At 34.7% G+C, this 25,596-nt stretch overlaps 1 protein-coding gene across 1 annotated transcript in view; it reads left to right on the top strand.

Annotated features, from left to right (window-relative positions):
• The window catches only part of PDE3A (phosphodiesterase 3A), a 312,046-nt gene that overhangs the window by 163,974 nt on the left and 122,476 nt on the right, over nt 1-25,596 (top strand). The window contains exon 2 of the mRNA XM_043563131.1: nt 20,011-20,061. Within this exon, the coding sequence (XP_043419066.1) occupies nt 20,011-20,061 (51 nt within the window). The remainder of the gene's footprint in view (nt 1-20,010; nt 20,062-25,596) is intronic.

Genomic DNA, 25,596 nt, shown 5'->3' on the forward strand with positions numbered 1-25,596 from the left:
CATTCTGTAGAAAGTGAGTGTGTTTTTAAATACCTCATTTAATGTAAATTCTGACTGGGTTTAATTAAAACATTATAGTAAATCAGAATTGGGATCCTGAGCATGAAAAAGGATTTATTGTTGTCTGGTTCAGAGTTCAGCCAGGAAAAGCACTCTCATGATAATCTAGAGGTTTAATCCTTTGAAATGTCACCCCAGACTGAAGTTCCCAGAGGCTAATGGGGTTTTCCTTATCAGGACATATTTCTGATCCCCATGCAACTCTCCTCTTAGCTTTATCCTGTTAGACCGGTTTTTATTTATTTTGACATTCCAAAACAAAATCGTTCCATTATTCTACCAACCTCTGCAAAAGCAGTGCTCCTTATGTTAAAAAACAAAAAACCCAAAAACCTTATCTATGTGAACGCATTTCCCATATTCTTGCAGGATACTTTACAACACATTATAAACAATTATTTTTTTTATTCTTTCATTGTAGGGCAAAATAGTGTTCATTTGATGTGAAGAGTATTCTTTAAGATAATTCTGTATTTCTGATGCTTGACCACATGTTACATTTATAAAATGCATAGTCAATAGTTTTAGGAGTAGCTTCACAAATTTAAATAGATTTGTCCTACTCACAATCATTACATCACATAAGAGACAGGGCAAAGGATAAAGGCCTTCAGAAAGCACTTTTTTGTCTGTTCTGTCATTTGCTCCCTTGTAAAATCCCTGTGAGATGGTTAAGACAAGTAGTGTCTCCATTGACTTAGAAACTGAAGCTTCAAGAGGTCAAATATATTTCTCAAGTTTGCTTATATAGTAGAGGTTAAACATTAATGTGACATTTGCTCTGTTGTGGAAAAAAATTACTCTATAACAATGTATATGAACAGTGAAGGGTGTACCCTTATAAGGGAATTTTTTTCAGTTAAGATATTGGATTATTATTAAATAAATGATAACACTGTTTTTGATAAGAGTAGTACTTTCTAAAATACCTAAGGAATTAATTGAATACTCCGACTATTATAAGATTTGTTTTACTCAGAAAATTCTGAGTGATCTTTAAATTGTTTCTTCTATGTCTTAGGCTTTTTTTTGTTTACTTTTTTTTTTTTTAACATTTATTCATTTTTGAGACACAGAGACAGGGTGCATATGGAGGAGGGGCAGAGAGAGAGGGAGAGGCAGAATCTGAAGCATGGTCCAGGCTCTGAGCTGTCAGCACAGAACCTGATGCAGGACTTGAACTCACAAACCGCGAGATCATGACCTGGGCCGAAGTCTGACACTTAACTGACTAAGCCACCCAGGTGCCCCTCTGTGTCTTTGGCTTCTGTTTTTTATTCAGTGTTAGCATCTGTGAAATAAGAGATTAAGAAAAAAAATGTCTTGTGTCCTGTGCTCAAGTCTGATATATCTGTGTCCTCTGCTTGCTAAATGGACAGTTATTCCCTTAAAGTTTCAGTGTCTTCCCGCAGAGTACAAGTAACAGCAAAATAGGAAGCAAATACATTGGAAGCCTCAAGGAATTTTGTTTTTAATTAGTTTATGCTTATTTGCTAGCATATGCTCTGAACACAATTTAATTATACATCTGGAGTCATATTGAACAAAGCTATATAAAAGTAATGATAAAAGCTATAAATAAAAGTCATGATAGATGCATGGGACAAAAAAGGGTAAACTTTGGTAAGATCTGTAATAAGGAATATGAAGATCTGGATGCTTGGCATTTGTCACACATTTATTTAACGCAGAGCAGTTAGTTGGTACACTGTATAGATACTTGAAAATTTGAATATTTGAAAATTTATTTTGGAAATTATTTTCAATAGCCATAATCAGCAGCATTTATTAAGAACTAACAGTGTTGTTTGGGTATAAAATGAACTAAGCCAGAGTCTCTAATCTTGAGTTTACAAATTAAGATTGACAACATTGATATGGTTAGATATAACAGGCAGATGACTACCATTTAACGTGAACATTCGTGATATTGACATCACACAAACATTTGGGTTGAGGTATCAGGTTCCCATGTGACAGTTTCTTGTGAAGGCTTATTCAAATCAATCTGTAAGAATGTATTAAGGGTCTCATGCTGTATTGACTGAGAGAAACAACACAACTAAGGTATTAACTAGATATCAGAACTCAAGCTATACTGTTGTTTTCTCTGGATCATTGCCCTTTGTCCATGTTCTATTGTTATGTTAATATTGCAGCACTTAAGTAATTAACTATTAGTTCTGGAACATCTTCTAGTGAAGACACAGTGTTAGGCTCAGCAGTTGGCAAATGTGCCTGACATTAAGGAATTTGCATTTTTTAAGCTAGAGGTCTGTGGTACGGTATGAGAGGTACACAGATTGTAATACTTGCCTTTTTCTGAAGCTGTCTTTTTGTCTTTGAGTAATAAACCTCCACTTCAGGAATCTCTCTCACTCTCCCTCATCTCCTCCATTTATGTTGTCTCTGCCTTGCCCCAGATCCTCCTTAACTCTTGACCAGATAATAGAATTGTTTCTTAACTGGTCTTCATGCAGACTCCCTTCTTTACCTGACCCCAGTCTACTAAACACTGTCTTAGCCGATATCTTTCTAAATCTGAACAAAGCAGTGACTGTCTTAACCCATGGTGTAAATACTCCAAGTTCCTAACATGCCTTATCAGGCTTTCCAAAATTTGCTACCCTTTTCATAGTGCCTCCTAAGTATAGGTGATCAGTGAATTGGTCTTCTTTTCCTGAACACAGAATCCATGTGCTTTCAAATTCTGACCATTTGCCAGTGGCCCATCCTCCTGGGAAGATCACCAAACCCCTTGACCTCCCTCTCTTTCTTTTTATCAAAACCATCTTCACCCTTCACAACACATAATAAATGGTTTATGCAGCCCTCCTTGTCTTTGAGAAACAGATATTTTAAGGGTTATAAGATTTTATTATAATTCTTCATTTACATGTTTTCTTTTCCTCTGGTAAATGAGAGTTCCTTCAAGGCAGACTCTCAGCTTTTTATTTGTCTTCTATAACCCAGCATCCGACAGTTAGTAAGTGCTTAATAAGTGTTCAATTTGTGAATAGTAAATATATAATATAGATCTCATCAAAGCATGTGTATCCTTGGCTTTCTGAAGGCCTTTATCCTTTGCTCTTGCCAGGGCTACCCTTTTGGTCTCTCCAGTGATGAGGTATAATCTACCTCTAATGGGTAATACATTAGAGTAATTTTTTAGAATTTCTTTTTTTTAATGTGTATTTATTTTTGAGAGAGACAGAGCACGAGTGGGGGTGGGGTAGAGAGAGGGGGAGACACAGAATCTGAAGCAGACTCCAGGCTCTAAGCTGTCAGCACAGAACCTGACGCACGAGCCTTGAGATCATGACCTGAGCCAAAGTCAGATGCTTAACTGAGCCTCCCAGGTGCCCCTAGAATTTTCTTATCCATATTTACATTTATACTTTAAATGCTGTGTCCTGTGTGGGACAGCCCTTATACTGATCTGTGTAATTTAAAAAAATGGAAATCTGAGTGCTTGTCAACCACTCTAGACATTTAGATTCATTTTGGGGCTCATGGATCCTTTAAAAGTGCTCAGGCTACAGTTGATTTAAATTACCTATTTAAAGGGAAAAAAGAGTATAAGATTCTCCCCCACCTTCCTTCTGAGTTGTCAATTCTCTATCTCTTTTTGTTGGGTTCTAATTTATTAGCTTTTAATTTTCTTTGGTTAATTAAACCTGTTGATACAGTTAACAACCTCAGATGAAAACATTGATGAGAGCATGAATATTTAATGGCCTTAATCTTTGAATGTGAGAGGAGAAGATGCTCATGTTTCAATTCAAATGTATCTTGAATTGATTAGACACTTCCTTATGAGAATAAGGGAATGAGTATGAACTTTAGTTTCAAACTGTTGTATCCATTCCATGTTTAGTAGGGGTCTTATTCTTAGGGATCTTGCCATCATTCTCCTTCCCAAAAGTTGCCCTATCGTTCAAACAATCTGTAACTATGTTTATAGACTTGTCTTTCTAAAGCGCAAATATGTTCATGTAATTTTTACTTGAAAGTGTTTAATGTTTCCTTTGCTTTAAACATTTTTTTTAACGTTTATTTTTGAGAGAGACAGAGAGAGACAGAATGTGAGCAGGGGAGGGGCAGAGAGAGAAGGAGACACAGAATCTGAAGCAGGCTCCAGGCTCTGAGCTGTCAGCACAGAGCCCAATGTGGGGCTCAAACTCACAAACTGTGAAATCATGACCTGAGCCGAAGTCGGACACTTAACTGACTGAATCACCCAGGCCCTCCTCCTTTTGCTTCTAAAATATATTATGAAACCTTTAACTTAATGTACAAGGATCTTTGTATCTTGACCCCAACTTACTTAGAATTCTCCCTCATCCCCGGCAATCTCCTATGCATTCTTTAAAAACCAATTTAAACATCACATCCTATCCTTTGTTCAGCCCTCATTGTTACCTCCTACCTCTCAGGGAAGAGTTCATTGCTTCCATATCTGTGATTAATTCATGATATGTGAGGAGTACAACGTTGAGGATAAGAGCTGGTGTTTCAAAGGGAGACCTTGCTGTGTATGCATTCTGGCTGTGGGACCTTTGACAGATTCCACATAATAAAGAGCCCTCTGTATGTCCCAGTTACATCATTTATAAGAGAGGGGAAATGATATTACTCTAGAGGGATTATTTGGAGGATTTTTGAAATAATGCATAGAAAATACTTAATGCATGCCTGGCACACAGTAAGGACTCAACCACACCAGTGGGAAAAACAAATGTGTGCTTACGTTTTATTTTAATCGCTTATGTTTCTTTCTCCTTTATTAAAATGAGATGGCCAGAATCCCATCTGTCTTTGTTGTACACAAAGTATCCAACAGCCCTTGGCATAGAATATTGGCTTATATGGTTATTGATATTAATATATATGGAAGGTCACATAGTGGTCAAAACATTAATTATTTGGAGAAGAATCATCAGATTATTACAATGCTTTAAATTACCCATATTAATGTTGTAGTCGGCACTCAAATATTTTGAGAAGGGTTTTGTTCACAGAGAAAAGGAAAATGAAAGCTACTGTGTGAGCCACAGTTTAAAATAACAAACCCCAAAATGTCAGATATTGTATCTCCAGTGCAGAATTACTCCTGGAGCCAATTTAGAAATAAAAACAATGTAAGTGCGTATAAAATCTCCCTTTGGTTCGAACTCCGCAGGTAGAGCCGGTATAAGTGGAAAGTTTCCTAAATATTTTCAGAGTACCTAGTAATAGGAATAGCAATCACCATGCATAAACTTATCATTTTCTAATAGGAATAAGTCATGCTTATATTTACTTTTTAATACAGCTAAAATATCTTGCACATAAGGAAGTTAATTATAATTCTCTGTTCCACAATATTTTTAGCAGCATACATCAAATTTAAATAGGGATTATTAATGCTCATAATTTTTCCTTAAGCACTTCTGTAGTGTGGAATGTACATGCTTATTAGAAAAAAAAAGTTTTAATTGATATATAATTCACATACCATAAAATTTACCTATTTAAAGTATATAATTCATTGGTTTTTATATATTCATGGAGTTGTGCAACCATCACCACTGTCTAATTCTGGAATATTTCTATCATCCCCCCAAAGAAATCCATCCATCGATAGTCACTTTGGATCGATATATCCATCGATAGTCACTTTGCCATTTCTGCTTCTATCCCTGCCACCTCCCTACCATTTGTCTCTCTTTTTTTTTTTTTTTTTTTAAGTGGTGATAGTCATTTTCAAGATCCAAGTGTCTGGCAACAAAGGCAACTGAGATGTTCACAGGTTACATCTGTGCTTAATTCATGAAGTTGCATATATGTGTCATAGCTTGATACATGTGTCAGATACATAATCAAACTACCAATCTTATAGTTAGCATGTTATGATGATTTTGCTTTGGAGTAAATCCAAAGTCAGTTAATGTGTGTGGATCTGTTTCTCTTCCATTTCCAAGGCCTTTCCTGGTATGTATTGATTGCCTTTCATTGTTGCTACTCTTCCATGAGAGGGAGAGAGATTGCGTTTGTACATGTTTGCTCAAATAGAACTCAATAATGACATTTTCATGGCTTCAGGATGTTGGGGCAGAAGCAATTATCTCTCTCTCATGGTCATTTGTATCAGATGATAATTGTTTCATCTCCAGAATTCTATATCCCTTCCAGGCAGGAAGGTGGGAAGGCAGAAGGGCAAAAGAGACATGCCAGCCACGTTTCCTCTTTTAAAGAATTTTCCTGGAAGCTTCACACAGTGACTTCTTCTTATATCTTAGTGACCAAGACTGTCCCATGTCTGCCTGATTTGTAAGGGCGGGGAGGTCAGGAAATGTAGTTTTTAAGCTGGGCATGTTGCCATCTTTATGAAAATCGGGGTCCTGTGAAGAAGGAAAAAGAATAGAAAGTTTATGATATGAGCAACTACAGGTCTTTGGTCACATAAGACAAGCAACAAAAGAGAAGATTCTGAGTTGGAATGAAGAGACAAATCATCTTTACTATTAGGTGTTCTTTTTTCCTCTTGGTTGATTGTTTTTATTTTTTATTCTATTTTTATTTGAGTAGAGTTGACACACAATGTTACATTAGTTTCAGGGGTACTTACGTACTTCTGTCTGTACCTCTGAGCTTATAGAAACTTGGTATGCCTACATTTCCATCAAGAAGTGCTACAGAATCTTAAAGTTAAAATAATAGGCATTTTATTCTTTAAAATTTGAAAACTTATGTATTTCACAAGATGTGTTTTTGTAGCAAGAGAACTCTAGGGAGAATGAAATTGAAGACAAAGGATTCACAGCTATAGAAGTTTTGATTCAACTTCTCATTATTTAAATTTCTATCTAGTTAACTTCTCTTATTAAATTTTCTTTGGGACACACCAATCAGTCATTCTTTAAACAATATTTATTGAGTACCGTAACTGGTACCAGGCACAGTGTACATAGAAAATAAGACCAAAAGTTTGTGCTAACTTCAAACTCACTTTCCAGAAATGGAGACCAACAATACACAAGTAATGAAATAAATAGACAAGTTAATTTCATATTGCAATAAGTATAGGAAACAAACAGTGTTGTCGAAGAGTAATGGGGGAAGATGAGGACAAGGCTGGCCTCTTTTCTTTACTCCCTAACCCCAGTGTCTTGTATCAAGCCTGGCCAAGAGTAGGTGCTCAATCTGTATTGGTTGATGTTGGATGGATAGATGGATGGGTGGAGAGATGGCTGGCTGGAGGAAGGGATGGATAGATAAAATGGGAAAATTCATTCCAGGCCTGATCAACAATATTCAAACCTTGAGTTTGTAGCAGGGAGTTCAAATTTAATTCTAAAGTAAGTGAAAAGCCAGTTGCATGGTTTTATATGGGTTCTCTCATCTATAAAACTTACATGAAGTTGGTAATATTCTTATCTCTATTTTACAAATGAGGAAACTAAACACAGCAATGATAAAATAACTTACCCAGATTGATGAGACTAGGAAGAGTGAAATAGGGATTTGTTTTCAGGAAATTTGACTCAGGAGTCTACCCTTCCAAGGATACTGTCTTGGGCACATCACACACACCCTGCAGCCAGAAACAGCACGAGAGGAGTGATTCCCTCATGACTGCTTCCAGAAATGAAGAAATGTGGGCTAACAGGAAAATTGCCCTAATATTCCCATAAATGACCATAATTTTCCATTTTCAGATGTAATTTTCTGATCATTTGGAATCCCACAATTCTAATTCTTAAATTTCTTAACAAAGGGTGAGAAACCAAAACATTTTCTATGGCAGTTTCATTAAAGAGGTTTGGCTGTGACGTGGCATTGATGAACAAATATTTTGTCAAATTCCATCCCTCTCCCTATTTCTATATTGCAATTTCAATTGAAACATGTTTCTTGGTAAAATATTCAGTACTCCTAGTCATAGTTGGAAGCAAAGAAAATGTGTTTAATAAAAAATATATATATATTGTATACTTTATTTAAGATGGTCCTTTCTCCTCCCTAAAATATCCAGAAAAATTTCAGTGTATATAAATAATCTACGAAGCAGGAATCCCATTCTTTGTACATTATTAATTCACATTGACAAGGTCAGTAATAAATTGATATATCAATCAGGACTCGCCTTCTACAACCTAGAATAGCCATCATTAGTTAGCTATGTATCTATTTCCTTGTGTTTCTGCGCTTCAAATTAACTTTTTTAGTTGTTCCTCTTTTTTATATTTGGCCTTTAATACAGGTTCTAGCATATAGTAATGCTTAAAAAGAAAGAAATAAAAAGGCAAGAAGTCTCTCTGCTCTAGCAGTAAGAACAGAGTTAGAGAAGAACATGATAATTCTTTTCGCACTTGTAATTCTACTGACCTCGTCAAATACAAAGAATTTATTAAGTTCCTAATTCAAAGTTCATAAATTTTGAAATTCAGAGAGTTCATGAAATACAAAGAACTTTAGATCTTATTATACTATTTTTTTCCTCCTCCTTCCCTTTTTCTTGCCACGATATCTTATATTCTAATTTATTTTCCTTGGTCCCCAGTGACCCAAATAATATATCCCCAAAGGGAATACATTTCCAAGAAAAGTTTTTTTTTTTTGTTTAATGAAAAGAACACTGGTTGCAATATAAACAAACACATGAAATTACTCTCAACATATCAAATGGCTCTTGGAGCCATGAAGAAGAATGGAGGGGCTAGGTCAAATTTGGGGAGGTGGTTATATATTCTGCCTTAAACTTGAGCTAAGAGAATATCTTCTGGCCTTATAATAAATTATTTCCAATAACATTTAAGAATCTGAGGACAAAATTCACGTTTTGTTAAAACTTACTAATTGTAGAAAGTAGAAGTAAAGTAATTTTGGCAATACCAAGTTCAGAGGAAAAAGAAGAAACCCAAGGGACGTGTAATGGAGTTGGCATATATTGTTCTCTGCCATGTAAGTGAATCTGCCCTTTTCTCACCGACCCCAAAATGAAGCTGTTTGACAAGAAGGAAGTAGTCTGGAAAATATTGGGAATTATGTCATTTTGCTGAAGTTTCTTTGGCGCTAATGAGAAACATAGCTTACAACTGAATAAGGCTTTTAAAAATTTACAAAAAGCATTTTTGGGCCAATGTTGAGAGGAAATTTTAAAAAATTCAGTATTTTATGTCATTTTATGAGACTTAAAATGAGTTCAGTTTTTTTAAGTCACATGAATTACTGAGATTTATTTGAAAAAAGTCATGCTATGGACTTTTAAGACCCTTTCTGAGAAAGATGGTTAAAGTGGAGAATTTTCCTCTGATTTAGTTTTGTTGATACATAACAGCTTAAAAACAGAGTAGTAATATATCTGTATTTTTTTGGGTTCACAAGTGTTAAACTATTTGGGGATAAAGGTAATTTTCCCACTTCTCAGCACACAGTGTTAATTTTAATGCTTTTACATTAAAGAAACTATTCTTGTTTATACCACATACAATGCATAAGAGTGTTTGATTTAGAAAAAGGAAAAAAAAATCCTTAAAACTATCCAAATGCAAGACCTCTTGAATCTTGAGTTAAAGCTTTTGTCACAACTGAGGCTATTTCTGATTTTATTATTTATCCCTGGGATTTCCAAATTTTTCTTATAAGTAAAGATCAGTTTTATAGATTAGTTTCATGAATTTGCCCTCTTGGGTTTGACTGGGTTTTAATTTTTCTGGGGAAAATACTCTTGAATGAGCCCTTTCAGGAGACATTGTATAAATGCAATATGAATGTAGATAGGGAAACAGAAATATTGGCATGATCTAGTCTAAAAATAACAGGTGAAAAGCTGGAAATAATAAATGAGACCCCCATTTTTAAAGATTTCTACTCAGTTATAGAAATTGGCAGAAATCACATAAGAGGTAGTTTAACAAACTGTAAAATACAGATTTATAATCACATTCAAGGCTGCTCACAGATTTGGGTTTCACTGGAAGTAAACTTGATAAAGTTAAATGACTTTAAGCCGTAATGCCTCTTTACTATTTCACAAGAAAAATGTATTTCTTTTGTTGCTTAGAACTTAAAAGCTTTTTTACTGTGATTGTTTTACATGGATTTTGTTTTGTTTTGTTTTTGCTTATTGTTTTAGGGCTAATTAACTGTCACTTGCATGGGAAATTTGGTTGTATTTCCAACTAGTAGATCATACAGCTGAAGGTGCAAGTCTTTTTGATATTGAAGAAACATAGCATAGCCTTTACCTAACTAATCTTTTCAAGTGTTTGTTCTTTGTGATTCTCAGCTTTTTGCTACTCTTTATGTGTCAGGAAGAGTAAGCCATCCCAGTTGTCATTACTGCATGCGTCACCAAGGGGTCCTAGTAATGTTAGAGGTTGGGTTTTCCAATTGATACACAGAAAGTAAATCTGACCTGATGCAGTACACTCAGTAGACTCCATTGTCATGTACATCTCTTATGTTACTGTGAGTAATGATGCTTGAGTTTTATTTTACTTATGAATTTGATCAAATTTTATAAACTGTGTGGTGGCATGGGTCAAGGAATGGGTTTCTCCCATTCTAGTTTAATAGAAAGTAACCGTATATATCATCAGATTTATACTTTTTAAAAAGAATCAGAATACAGTAACACCTAAATAATATTATATAATTACTAATGGTGACAGAAGTAACAGCTAAGGTTTGATGAGTGATACTTATTACACACCCGGTACTGTACTAAGCCTTCTTTATGTAATGACTCATTTAACAATCCCCTAACCCACATGAGTTAAATGCTATTATTATCTGAATTCTAATGGTACAGAAACTGAGGCACAGAAACATTCATTAAATTTTCCAAGATCATGTATCTTGTAAGTATCATGTCAGATTGTGATTTAAACTAATCAGCCTCCCAGAACCCATGTGCTTAACCAATGTGCTATACTTGATTAACAGTTCAGAAGGTACTTCAAGATTCTGTGGTGACTCTGGGTTGGCAATATCAGTATTTGTTATGTTTACATAGAGCATGGGGCTAGATATATTGTGGGCACCCAGTAAATATTTGTATGAATAAATATGTGAATGTAGCAATGAATAATGTGTATTAAAGAGACACATTAGTAGAATTTAGTATAACCTAACTTCTGACATGTAATTTACTATATACATTTTGAGGTAATTCTATAGCCCACATTGAAAAAATATAATTAACTTGTAGGATTTACATAGGATTTTCTGAGACATTAATTTTTTCTCTTATTCCACAGTTTTTAAAGGAGGTGGAGACTAGAGAGTGGAAAATGGATTTTAGAGAAATAAATCTATCACATTAACTATCATCATTATTAATTCCATGAAGACAAATAAACTCCCACATCTTTTTCTTTTTTCTTACCAATATACTTCATTGCCCAGGATGAGATATTTGGTTTGGCTCAGTAATTCCTTATTAAAAGTAATACAGTAGGAAAGAATTAAGTGATCATACATGATTCTATAAATTGTATGAAAATAATGTATATGAAAAGCATTTAGAAAACTGTAAAAAATAGTTTCTCAGAATGTATTCCAAATAAAATTATTACTCCCTTTTGAAAGAAAAGTATTCTGTGATCAAATTCTACTGGAAATGTTTAGTTGAATTGTGTTTCTTTAAGACTTCTTCAAACTTTAACAATGCTAATATATATTGCGACTAAGTAGAATTATATTTTGCAGAATTTCACAAGCTTATTTAACTTTACTGCTATTTCTTTGTGAAATGTTGCACTGTTTAAGCACAAGACCGATGTGATTGCATTATTCATAGTAGTACCAAAAATGCAAATTAGCAGTAAAAGTGTCAACAATTTATGTAATCAAGATAGTACAGATGTCATATGTAAATATGTAAAAATAATGGAAGCGTTAGTTTCATCGGTGACCACATATAGGTTTAGAGTAATGATTGTCGTTAGGATAACAGAGACAGAAATAGAATTATGGAAACACTCTAAATCAGAGTGTGTGAATATCATCATAATTGTCAGAAATAGATCTATGATTTACAGTAGAGAGGATGGGATTTCAAACTCCAGAATTTTTGAATTTCTTTCTACTTGAAGTATTTTCATTTCTCATGTTTATGAAATTTATACTTGGTTGGCATGTTAAGAGTCAGGATCAGGGATGGACTGATCCCTGTGTAGAGTGGATGGAATTTAGGTAGTTATCAGCAACTGTGAAAACAAAGATATCCCTTAATTTCAGTCATTCAGTTCTTTACTATTTCCAGGGTCTCAGTGCTAAGGAGAGTTAGTTCTAAAGAATCTTTGTTCCCCCTACTAATTTGTCTAAAGATTCAAGATGGGGAGAATAGGAGGAAGCTAAATTATTCTGGGAAAAACAACAACAACAACATATTTAGAGCCTGAGAAAGATCCTTGAGGCATGAAAGGCTAGGACCAGTAAGTTGAAAAAGACTCACTTCCCTTGTCCTGCCTCAAAAGTAAAGGGCAAGAGGTGTGACAGCTGCCCTCCTCCCACCCCACCCCCAAATGCTGAAGGATGCCTTTGGAGTATCTGATGAATATTTTTGTGGCTTTTTGCAGTATTCAGTGTAATGTAACCATGTCCTGTTTCCCCCTAAAATCTTTGATAGTATCTCCATCACTTGATAATGCCTTTGCAGAGTGAGATGGACTTGGGTATGGGTGATGTGATAAAGTGGTGGTGGTGAAGGTAGGCTATGGGTAAGAACCAAGGCCACTGATCAAACCTATCTGGTTTACCCAAAGGTGTCTGATGGAGTCTCCCAGTTTGTAAATTCAATTATAAAGGAGGGTAAATCTTGTCAGTGTCACCTGCATTAGGCCTTTCTATGCCCCAAACCCCAGGGAAGAACCCTGCAGGGCTGGGTGACAGTGTGTGGGAGCCTCAGGGATTCTGTCAACATCTTTGGCCTAAGGCCCAAATCAAATATAGATTTCAGCGTCCCTCTTCTGCAGAGCACAATGTCCTCTTGAACTTGTTACTCCATTGATAGCAAGAGGTGAAGGAAAGAAACAAAGGATTAAGAGCAGTTCCCCTCAAAGGACTAGACAGGAACTGAGCTTGGCTAGACTGTCTGTCAAAGAGCTTCCCAGGCCAAGGCACTGGCATCTAGTAGACCCTGTGGTCAGGGGAGTGAGCCGTCCAGGTCTACCTTCCCACATGGAATCCTGAAGAGAGAAAACTTAAGTAGTAAAGAGATTATAAAAAGAGTATGCAAAGGGGAAGAATCCAAAGGGAAGTGCTAAGTGTAAAGAGAAGCTTTAATTTGTTTATCAAATGGAAAGTTTCATGCCTCTCACAGTAAGTAGAGTTAAAAGGCAGCCTGCTGTGTCTTTTATGACTCTTGAAAAAAATGTGTAAAGGGACACCAGATTTGTGCTATGTGGTATGGCTAATCTAAGGGTGCCTTTGTGGAGTGTGGGATCTATTGCATAAAGTTGAGGAAGAGATTGGGGAAGAGGGGGAATCCCTGGTCTGTTATTGCTGAAGAGAATGTACTTGGCAATTTTTAATTAGTGGATCGAAAGATTAACTTTTGGGCAATTTTATACCAGAGGAAGGGAGTAAATACCAAATATATACCTATGGTTAAAAAAGACCAGCTCTTTTTAAAATTTTAGCTTAAGGATAATCTGCTCTTTCCCAAATGAACCACTTCTCCCATCTCGAGATCGCGATCGTTGCATCTCCTATTTCCTCTGTCTGACACGCCCACCCCCCAGATATCTGTGTGTACAGCTCTCACTTGATACAGTTCTCTCCTAAAAAGCCACTTTTTCATAAAGGATTTCCCTGATCTACTTATATGAAATTAGCTCTGTTCCCAGGCCCTCTCTGCCTTGAGCCGCTGATTCTCCTTCCTTTATTCCAAGCTTCTGTGTAGCTTTATCATCTCCTGCTATCTTCTGTTTATTCATTTATGTTCTGTCTCCTTTCACTAGAATTGTAAGAGCCAGGTGAGTAGAGATACATCTTGGTTTGTTCACATCTAGGTTGTGCCTAGAACAGTTCCTTGAACACAATAGGCATATAATAAATATGCATTAAAAATTTAATGAATAAATGATGCAATGAAAAGGAGGTTTATATAGCAACTTTGGCATCCTCCTATGCACCATCTATGGTAGATATAAGTGTACATAGTGTGTGTATATATATATATATATATACACATATATATACACACTATAATATATATTATATATTATATAATTATATATTATATAATATGGCATATATATGTTATTTTATGTGTTTTTAAAAATATGCTTTAGTAATTCTTGACAAGTGAAGTAGAGGAATGGTTTCTAGAGAGGAAGGCCAGGATAACAATGGGATTGTCTCTCTGTGTTACCTTTTTTTTTTTTTTTTCTTATGTAAAGCCTCTTACCTCCTTAGGTATGTGCAAATAATTATTTTTTTCACACCTAGTGGGCCTCATGCAGCTTTCATCTCTTTGCAGTAATAGCGATGGTGAACTTTTTCCTCCCATGGAGCCCCTAAAAAGGTGTTCTTTTTTATATTAACAAACAAAAAATAATGCAATATAGCTCAGGGAAAAATCTAGAAACAAGAAAGGAAAATATTTTACCTACAGAAGCATACTTTCAACTGTCTGCATTTCTCATGCTATTATTAAAAATACCTCTGCTTGGATAGAACCATTTTGTTTCCATGCTGACTTCTCCTTTGCTTTCTCCTGTGAACTTTTTAAATTTGGTGTTTGGCAGCAGTTTTGTTTTCCTTGGAACTAAGTACTGTGTAACATACTGTTAGCTGAAGGCTGTGATGTAGAAATGTATTATTAAAAATAAAAGAGAGAGAAAAGAATTTATTCCATAAGGATGAAAATGACTCAGTGTCAAGGAAGTTAGGATTTTTGAAATGCTTTAAATAATAGATTGTGTTTCTTTTAAAGGAAGTATACTTTGTTTCCTAGAAATAAATATAAGGATCTGCATTTTCCTATCTTGATTAGTGGGACCTGGAAAAGAAGAGAGATAACTCTTGTGTTTTTTTTTTTTTTTTTTTTGAGAATTCCTTCATCAGATAGAAAGATTTTTGTTTAGCATTTGTGGGTATAACTTTGGTGACCTATATATCCCCAAACCTTCTTATTAAAATGCCTTTACCCAGAGGGGTAATCATATTTCAGTAGTTAAGAAGGTATTTTTAAAGGTGAGAGGCAAACATTCTTTTTTCTTCCTGAATTAAGCAGCCATGTATTCTTGACCAGCTAGAATACATTTGAAAACCTTTTTTTTTTTCATTTTTCTAGTCAGTCTCAGTATGTGTCTCTCGTTCTCTCTTACATTTCTAGAAACTGTACATAACTAATCATAAAATCCTAAGCATTCTTTCTCCAGAAAGAGTATCATATCATGTTAATGAAGTGTCTCTTTCCCCAGAGTTATCTAGGTATCATGCTCTTCATTTTTCTTGAAAGTTTAGTCCAGATGAATTAAAGTGCAAAAAGAAAAAGATAATTCCACAGTTTCTACTTCTGTTCCTTATGGTCCATGACCGATTTCTGTCTTTCATCTAAGCCCATGAAAATGTCAAATGACTACTCTTGTCATCTGCAACTTTTTTTTTTTTTTTTTTTTTTTTTTTAATTTTTTTTTCAACGTTTTTTATTTTATTTTTGGGACAGAGAGAGACAGAGCATGAACGGGGGAGGGCCAGAGAGAGAGGGAGACACAGAATCGGAAACAGGCTCCAGGCTCCGAGCCATCAAGCCCAGAGCCTGACGCGGGACTCGAACTCACAGACCGCGAGATCGTGACCTGGCTGAAGTCGGACGCTTAACCGACTGCGCCACCCAGGCGCCCCAGTCATCTGCAACTTAATACTAATCCTACCTGTTTGATTCAAAGGATGTTTTGACTTTCTCATCAGTATTGGTTTGCACTTAAATCTGAAATTCACTGACTTCCCTGTTCAAGATCCCCTTTTCACTGTTTATTATAACCAAGATTTTTGGTTTGTCCTAATTTAGTCATGAGAGGGAAGCTAATGAGATGTCTATATACTTCCTAAAGCATTTAGTCCTATGGTGCAGCATTAACAGGAATACTTACCTGTGGGCAAATGCTTCATTTTAATGTAAATAATCTGTAATAATAAATAAGTCAGGCCGTTTATCACACTATGGATGGTTTTTTAAAAGGGATAGTGAAAACATTGTGGTTATTTTAGTCTTTTGTCCTGTCTAAAGGCAGTGCTGTTATAATAGTAAAATAAATTCTTTGTGCAAATAAGATGAAAATGCATGTGCTATCATGTGCTTATCCTCACTCCCTACCTCACCCCTACCTGTGCCGGTATGATGTAATCACAGGGAGTGCAGAGCCCTGACACCCTGTACAGCACCCCCACTACTTCCTACTACTGCCTTTAAAAAACAAATTACAGAGAATATTATAACAAAACCCATACATTCGACACTGAAACAATTAATGTTACATTTTGACTCAGATTATTTTAATTAAAAACAAAATCTTTGTATGATTTCTTCAAGTCCAAAGGGAAAAAAAAAATCTTGTTGAAGTTTCTTTGACTCTCTTTCCATCAAATAGAGAATATTACAGTATCTTGTTTATCATTTCAGAGTTTATTGCTTTTTTGATTTTATTGCATAGCATGTAGATTTCTTTAACTTTTCATTATTTTGAAAAAAGTAGTGATAGTATCATTTAAAAATAGATTTTGAAATACTACCAAATGGCTGGTCCACTCAGACTTTTAAATATAATAATATATAAAATAAATATGTAATAATAGAATAAAATAGAATGCCTTTACCCTAAATCAAAAGGTCAGATTTAGAGAGTGAACTTTTGGAGGTTTATAAGCTCTGGCTTATTATTATCAAGTTTATCTTCTTGTTCTGTGCTAAGGGATGACCCAAGTGACTCTGTATTTTGAAAGTTTTTGTTCAATGTATTATGTATTATGTATTATAACTTGTGTTTGTGGTTTACTTACCTCTTTTTATTGTGACACTCATGATAGAATTTATTAAATTATCCCATTAAAGTCATTAGCAAGAGAATAATGGCATAACAGTTTTTATAAAATACTATTTTCAGAAAATTTAGGTAGTACTCAAGTTATCATCTCTTTAAAGTTGCCAAAACAAGTATCTCCTCTTTCTATTATTTTTTTTCTTCCTATTACTGACAAAAGTCAATAATAATAGTTTAATAATAATAGGTTAATAAGGCAGGTGATGAAATGTGTCAGGAATGGGTTTTGATAGTTCTGGTGAACAACTAATTAAATGTTGATTTATATGTTTCTAAATCAGACTATTTATTTCACTAGTTGATTAGTATTTAACTTTTTTTATAATCAACTTTATATAAATATTAATATTTACTAGCAGATGTAATGCCATTAAATCCAGAAATTAAAAAAAATTAAAGCATTAAAGAAATGTCCGCTAAGTGTAAACATTCAAGTTATATGATGATTACCTGGGCTAATTTACCCCAAACTGTGTGCTAGCCAAATTATAATTAAATCATTTCACTAATTCCAAGGCATACAATAACTGACCTTCTTATTAAAAATGAGTAATTTAAAATTACTTTGTTATATTTTTCACTTATTAAAACTTGAGCATTTTGCATGTAATTTTTAAAAGGGCCCTGAAGGCCACATTGTAAATGCAATATTATATTCTTTTGTATACTCTAATTTAGTGGATAGTTCCCCTGTGGTTGGATGACACAGTGATTGACACATTATAATTACTGGATTTTTACATTTTTATTTTCTAATTCAAAGGGTATGAATTTTTAAGAGTATGTAATATCTATTAAAATTGATATATATAGTGTATACATGTCTGTATTTACAAGTATGTAAATATATACATATGTGTGTATCTGTGCACTACATACTAGCAATATATAGGCATACTAAGTTCCCAGAATATTATGTTTGCTAATTTAATAGGCAAGCGTCATTTCTTGCTTTTGTTTATATTGAAATTTTTTCACTTCAAATAAAGTTATTTCCAGTATTGATTATTGATAATTGTTTTGTGAACTATCTTTTCCTGTAATTATTTTGTTAAGTTGCATTACTTTCAAATTTGTAGAAAATTAGTGTGCTGAAGATACTTTTTTTTTTTACCTGCCATTTAAAGCAAATATTTTGCCAGTGTGACATTTGTACACGGATATTTGAGGATTTTATGTAGTTGAATCGTAATCCTGTGTGTATGTGCGTGTGTGTGTGTGTTTTGATTCTGTGTATGTGTGTGTTTTGTTTAGTTTGGAAAATCTTTTCACATTTCAAGGTAGTTTAAATATTTTCCTGGACTTTATTTTATTTTATGCTTTTTATCTTTTTAAATTTATCTTTTTATCTATCTAGAATTAATATTTGTGTATAAAGTTCAGTTCTAATTTTTTTCCAAAGAATCTATTTCTCTTTTTTTCATTTGTTGACTAATTCATCAAATACTCATTGATATTTATGTTTTCTTTTTCATATTTTGTTGCCATATGTACTTGAGTTCATGTCACAAGTGTCCACTACATCTCATTCATTTATATTTGAGTCTTAAATCACTAGCTCATAATTAGGGTTAAATTTTAGAATATATTTTAATATCCCCTAGGGTATTACTCTCTCTTCTAATATTTTCTCATTCTTACCAATGTTTATTCAGATAAAATTTACCTAGTTGTTTTTTTTTCAGTTTCCTAAACAAATATGGATCACTTGTCGCTGAAATTAGGTTAAACCTGTAAATTTGTGTGGGTAGAACTGAACGCTTAATAATTTTATACAATTCAGTCTTTTTAATCAAGAGCACTGTATGACTCTCAGAAAAGTTTTACCGTTTTCTGTTTATGGTTATCACACATGTCTTGCTAATGTTCAAAACTATAATACTTTTTTGTCGCTATTGTGTTGTGAACAGATTTCTTTATTTTTTTTCAATATATGAAGTTTATTGTCAAATTGGTTTCCATACAACACCCAGTGCTCATCCCAAAAGGTGCCCTCCTCAATACCCATCACCCACCCTCCTCTCCCTCCCACCCCCATTAACCCTCAGTTTGTTCTCAGTTTTTGAACAGATTTCTTTATATCCACTAAGAAATCATTGCTGTTGTATAGAAAATCTGATAATGTATATGCATGTGTTGAAGGGTCTGTCCTGTTGGTGTGCTAGTTTATTAGTGATGGGGAATTCTTCCATTGGGACACACGAATAGTAAGTGTACTGGACAGATGAATGGAGTTTTATTCCTTTCAGTCAACATCTTCTATTTTCTTAGTATTCTTCTAGTTGAATGTTATTTTCAATAAATAAATACAATGCTTTGCAAGTAGAGTAGTTCAGGTCCATTACAACTATGGGACAAACTTGATAATGTCTTATAGTGTCTCTTTTGATGTAAATCTACATTTTGTGACCTTGGGGGCATATTTCACATTAAATCATTTCACTCTTTAGAATTCCCATGTTTTGTGATATTATCAAAACAGAATTAAAAATGATTGAAATATTTTTGCCTTCTCATTTTTGTCATTCATGACAGTAAATTAAGCTATACTAATGATTTATTTAGCGTATTTTCTTAATAAACTAGAAACCTAATGGCTTACAAACTTAAAAAGCTTAACCTGGGTTAACATCTCTCTAGGACATTCTGACAAAAGAACCATAAAGCTATGTATTAGCAGACTCTTTCTATCAGACAGTAATATTAAAATATCTTCAAAACAACCAACATTTGGAATCTTAGCTATCAAAGAAATTATTATGACTAGGTATATTAATTTATTCATGATAGCTATTTAATACATTACTATTAAAACTTAGATTTCAAAAACTTGATCTTTAGAAGAAGGAGTACATATTTTTTGCCACATAAAATAAGCATCATTGAATTTATGGTAATTATTATATTACAGCTCATGGGACATTCAGAATGGGACCACAAGCGAGGGCCAAGAGGATCACAGGTAAGTTTGTTTTCCTTTCCTTTTTTTTTTGCATTTTGTTTCTTAACGTTTTGAGCCATGAGTCTTCTAAAACTCAAGAAATAACAAGTAGAAAGAGGAAGAGGCAAATGATCATGCCATTTGTTTTTATTTAAGTTAGTTGTGATTAAAGTCTGGTTTGAAATCCCAAAGGCAGATGCCTGCGTATTCTTCCTGAGAGCTTTCTGGTATCCCAGATTGGTTGTGTTTACATGAATGTAGATTTTATATTCATCTTGTCTCTGCACAATACATTTTGATCAGCAACCCACTCTCTTGCTTTTATTCACTTCCTTTGATAATTTTTCAGTGTATTTTCTTTCTTTCTCTATCTTCCTGTTTTTGGTTAAATATTTTGAAACATAATCAAAGTAAACCCTGAACTAATTACAGATTTTGTCTCTAAATTAACTGTCTTCGTCTTAGGGAAATAGAAAGATGAAAGGACCTATTATTTTTGAAAAGAAACAAATTCTGAACCTTTCTATATTACCAGATTGTTTTCATTGTCTTACTTTATGTCTTAGGCAAGGGGAAAAGCTTCCATGACGCATTTATGCTTTTTAATGACCTAATTAGACAATGTGGATTTGTTTTGGTTCCATAATTACTTTGCCTGACAGAATAAGGACTGAGTTTTATACTAAGAAAATTCTCTCTCCTCCTAGGGTGTTTGTGAAGAAATATGAAAATCATTTATCTCCTAGTAGCCTGTGTGTTTACCTGTCTGTAGACATGCCAAGTAAAAATTAAGTGGGTGGAACATTTTTACCTTTCCTGCTCACACTTTATATTTGTCACTAAAAAAATATGGCTGAAAGAAAGTTGAATATGTAGCACTGCATATGAAAGTCTGTTGTGAACTGTGAGATTCTCTGGAGTGTTTTATGAAGCTGATGCAGACTGGCACGGTCATCAAGTTGGCATGGTAGCTATCTAATTTAGGTCATGGGAACATAAAACCCAGTCAATCAGTTGTTTTTCGTTGAGATTTTAATAGCTGTGGTTTTATTGTTGTCCATTATCAACTTGATTAGTAAATAATATAAGCCAGGCCAATTAAGTCGGTTATCCCACAGTATTTATGCCCTGCTTTCCTTCACTCTTATTTCCTCTTCTCCATTCTCTGTCAGCTCTCCATCTGTATACATCTGTAATGTTTTAAATCAGAATTTGCCGCAAGATTGGTAATGAAATGACGACTGTGTGGTAAATGCTTTGTGAGTCCAAACCAGTTAAAAAGTAAAGATGAGCACAAGAAATTCAACAATTCTGATAATTGCCACCAAAAACATTTTGATATTCAAAACATGCCAAGAAACTTCATGCTGACATGCCCCTTCAAAGGGATGTAGTGTTATATATGTTTGTTTAAAATTTGTGTTATTTACTCCTCATATGACCAATTTGGGTTTTTTAAGGTTTTATTTAAATTCCAGTTAATTAACCTACAGTATAATATTAGTTTCAGGTGTACTATATAGTGATTCGGCACTTCCATAGAACACCTGGTTCTCTTCACAACAAGGGCACTCCTTAATCCACATTACCTATTTAGCCCATCCCCCTACCCACCTCCCCACTGGTAACCATCAGTTTGTTCTGTATAGTTAAGAGTCTCTTTCTTTGCCTCTCTCTATTTTTTTTCCTCTTGCTTGTTTCTTAAATTCCACATATGAATGAAATCATACGGTGTTTGTCTTTCTCTGACTTATTTCATTTAGCATAATACTCTCTAGTTCCATCCATATCATTCATTGACTGATAAATGGATAAAGAAAATGTGACACACACACACACACACACACACACACACACACACACACACACACTGGAATATTACTCAACCATAAAAAGAATGAAATCTTGCTATTTGGAACCCATGTGACCTATTTGGATAGAATATATCTTCAAGTTTGAATTGGTCACTCTGTTATAAATTAGAAAAAAAAATGTCATAAAGGCACAATATTGCTTGTGTTAAATATAAATGTAAAGAACTCAGAGTGAAAAACTTTTAAATTCTAGATACTGCATATAGCTAGAAAACTTCAAAATTCCATATAGACAAATATTTTTATAAATAAAGTTTGATCATATTTGAAAGCCCGAGATGGTTCTCAAAAGCAAAGGCATTGGAACATTCTTGCATGAACTACCATTATCAGCATCAAGGCAGTCTTAGACCTTTCAACTAGCTAAATAAGTATTCTAAACAAGTGTTCCTTTGTCTCCCTTTGATTCTTCAACACAGCTAAAAATTGCTAAGGTAGAAAGAAAAATACGCATCCAAAACTGAAAACAGTAACTACAACAAAAAACATTATTCTTTGGAAATTTCAGATAACAAGTATTAGGTAATAATTTCTTACCTAATTTTGATTGCCCACTGGGGGGAAAAAGATACTGTATTTATGTTTTATATCATTGATCCCTTATCTTGCTATTATTTTCTGGGGTGATATGTCAAAAGCCTTTTAACCATTTCAAAGGAATTTCAGACAGTCTTCATCTGAATACAGATTTCTTAATTTCCTAATACTCAAATCCCATCTCAGTTTAGTTTAATTGGAGACACTTAGTAAGTTTTTAAGTACTTACAGTGTATACACACTGTGGCAGATCTAAGTCTGAGGAAAAACTGAGTTGACAAGGTTACTGTGTTCCAAGAGCTCACAAGTTATATTTGGAAGTAGAACAATATTTGAATATATAATTTTCATATAAGGCAGTCTGGTAAGTGTAAAATTAAATATATAAACAAAACATGATAGGAGTTGAAGTGGGACAGAGTATTTATCCCTAGTGAAACTACTTCTTGGAGCTGATATTGGAGGTGAGCCTTCAATGCTGGATAAGATCTTAGAAGTACAAAGGGAGGAGAAGGAAAAGCTTGAGTAAGAGTCTGAACTGGCAGAGTATAGGACATGTTTAGATATATGTGAGTTTTCTTTATAACTTCTTTGTAAACATTTATTGGTTAAGGGCTGTTGCAGGAACTACAGCAAAGGAATGATTCAGAGAATGTCACGCATTATTGATTAAATGTGAGGAGGAAGTAAGGAGGGTCAAGATGTTGAAATCCAGTACTTGAGGAACTAGCACCATTCACATAGCCCAGTTTACAGAGAAGACGATGAGTTTGGTGTTTGTGATGTTACGTGAGAACATTTCCACAAGGATATTTCCACAAGGAAATAACAGACAACTACTTGAGATACCATTCTGGTGCTCTGTAGCCAGATTAGAGCTCTGTAATCAATTGAGAATGCTAATCATACATGTGATAATTGAACTACATCAGACATAGATCCTAGAGGAAGAATATTAAAAGGGAAAAATGAAAGAAAGACTGATTCTTGGGGAAGGCTAGTTGGAAGGGCTGGGGTGAGCCTGGGCAGAAAATTAAAGCATGCCTATGTTCCCACTAGGAGACCATTTGAAGGAGAAATGATGCAGAATCGAAAGCAGCATACTATGAAGTTACACTAGGAAGAAAATTGAGACAACAAACAAAGGTTCATGGAAACAAAACAAAAACATAGGAAATACCTTTCAATATAGTGATTAGCAGGACATTAGTGAGCTTTGAGAATGCCATTTTGATCAAGAAGGGATGGAAAGCAGAATACAGAAATTAAATGACTAGTATCAGATAGAATGTTCTCTTGGAGTTTTTAGAAGAGAGATGGCAGCAGAAGTGAGTGAAATTTCTTTTTATGCCACAGTGAGATGTGTCTCAACAGTTATTAATGGCAAAGAAAAAAGAATCTGTGTAGAGAGGAAAATAGTGAAAATTCTTGACACTGGCCTGTTTAAGGACTGGAAAAATGGTGTGGTTCAGGGAAAGGAATGTACGTTCTTCCAGAGTGGCCCTTTTGGCACCTGTTGATGTGCTTTTCTTACATGCCATCAGTCCCCTCACCAAACGCCACCATTCACCCTTTAGTCAGAAAACTGACCATGTTCTCAAAGGAACTATTGGGTGGATTCACCAAAAAGCACACATGAAGAAGTTTTGGAAAGAAAGTAGAGGCATCTATACCAGAGCAAGTTATAAGAAAAAGAGACAGATAGTACAAAGTAAAAGAAATACTGTGAGCCTAATGATTTCAGTTTTCTTGGTAGACAAAGGGTGCAAGAAGTTGATGATTAATAGTGGAACATCTTGAACGGTAGAAAAATAGATGGAATATATTTGTTTTGGGTATCTAAGAAAAGGGGACTGGCTTGATGTTTGAGTATCAAGAAGTGCCTAGTAAAAGCAGAGGCATTTTCTGTGAGTGGGTAGCCTGTAAGACAAATTTTCACCCCTTTTGTGTTGATTTACAACACCACCAATATATGTCAGGCACTTTCTTTAGCCTTTAAGGGGTCAAAACTGAACTGAACAACTTTGGTCTTCAAGAAGCACACAGTTTTACCTGAAGTCAGCCTTAGCTAGAGGATAAAAAATAATCAGCTAGTGGTTTCTTTTAATATTTTTATTTATTTTTGAGAGAGAGAGAGAGAGGGAGGGGGAGGGAGGGAGGGAGAAAGGGAGAGATAGCACAAGTGTGCAAGGGAGGGGCAGAGAGAGAGGGAGACACAGAATCTGAAGCAGGCTCCAGGCTCAGAGCTGTCAGCATAGAGCCCAATGTGGGCTGAAACTCGTGAACCCTAAGATCCTGACCTGAGTAGAAGACAGATGCTTAACCAATGAGCGACCCAGGTGCCCCTCAGCAAGTGTTGAGAGGATTAGTCATTATCAAGATAGAGTTAAGCTTGTCTTGGATTTCCCCCCATGTGTTTATTACTAAGTAAAAGATTTTCTCAAATTTAATGTGATTCTCCAAAATTGTATCATGTGTGCACTATTACAGATAATAAGGGGTACCCTTCAAATATTTATCATATGGAAAAATGTATATCTTGTTTCAAGTAAACTGTACCACTTAATTGCATATGACTTTTCAGACTCAAAAATTTAATTCAAATTGATTTATTGCAATAATTTTGTGACATAATTTATGAACTCACTCACAGCTTTCTGACTGTCTCTTCTTCCTCTTCCTCCCCTTCCCCCTCTCCCTTTTCTTCCTCTCCATCCCCTTCCTCTTCTTCCCCTTCCTCTTCTTCTCCCTCTTTTTTCTCCCCATCCTCCCTTTCTTCTATCTTCTCCCTTCTCCTCTTCCCCGCCCTGCCCCCCCATCTTCTTCCTTCTTCCCCTCCTCCTTTTCCTTCTCCACCATGTTCTTAAAGTATATATTCCCAAATAGTAGATCATCCAAATTAGGGAATATGCTAAAAGATTAACTTCCAACAGCATGCAGAACTCTTTCCTCTGGCAGCATTCCCAGTAATACCAAATGAAGTCAGGGATGAAATTCTCAGAAGGCAATTAGTTTTTTATTTTTCTTTAAATTCTTGAAGAAAAGTTTTCCAGTGGGAAGTGAAGAAGGGCAATAGAAAATCACTCTCCTTTGAAAAGGTTAAAAATGTGAGGAGTGGATTCCAAGGAGTCTTGTGGGAAAAGAT

The sequence above is a fragment of the Prionailurus bengalensis genome, chromosome B4 (assembly GCF_016509475.1).
Source record: "Prionailurus bengalensis isolate Pbe53 chromosome B4, Fcat_Pben_1.1_paternal_pri, whole genome shotgun sequence".
NCBI classification, from domain to species: domain Eukaryota; kingdom Metazoa; phylum Chordata; class Mammalia; order Carnivora; family Felidae; genus Prionailurus; species Prionailurus bengalensis.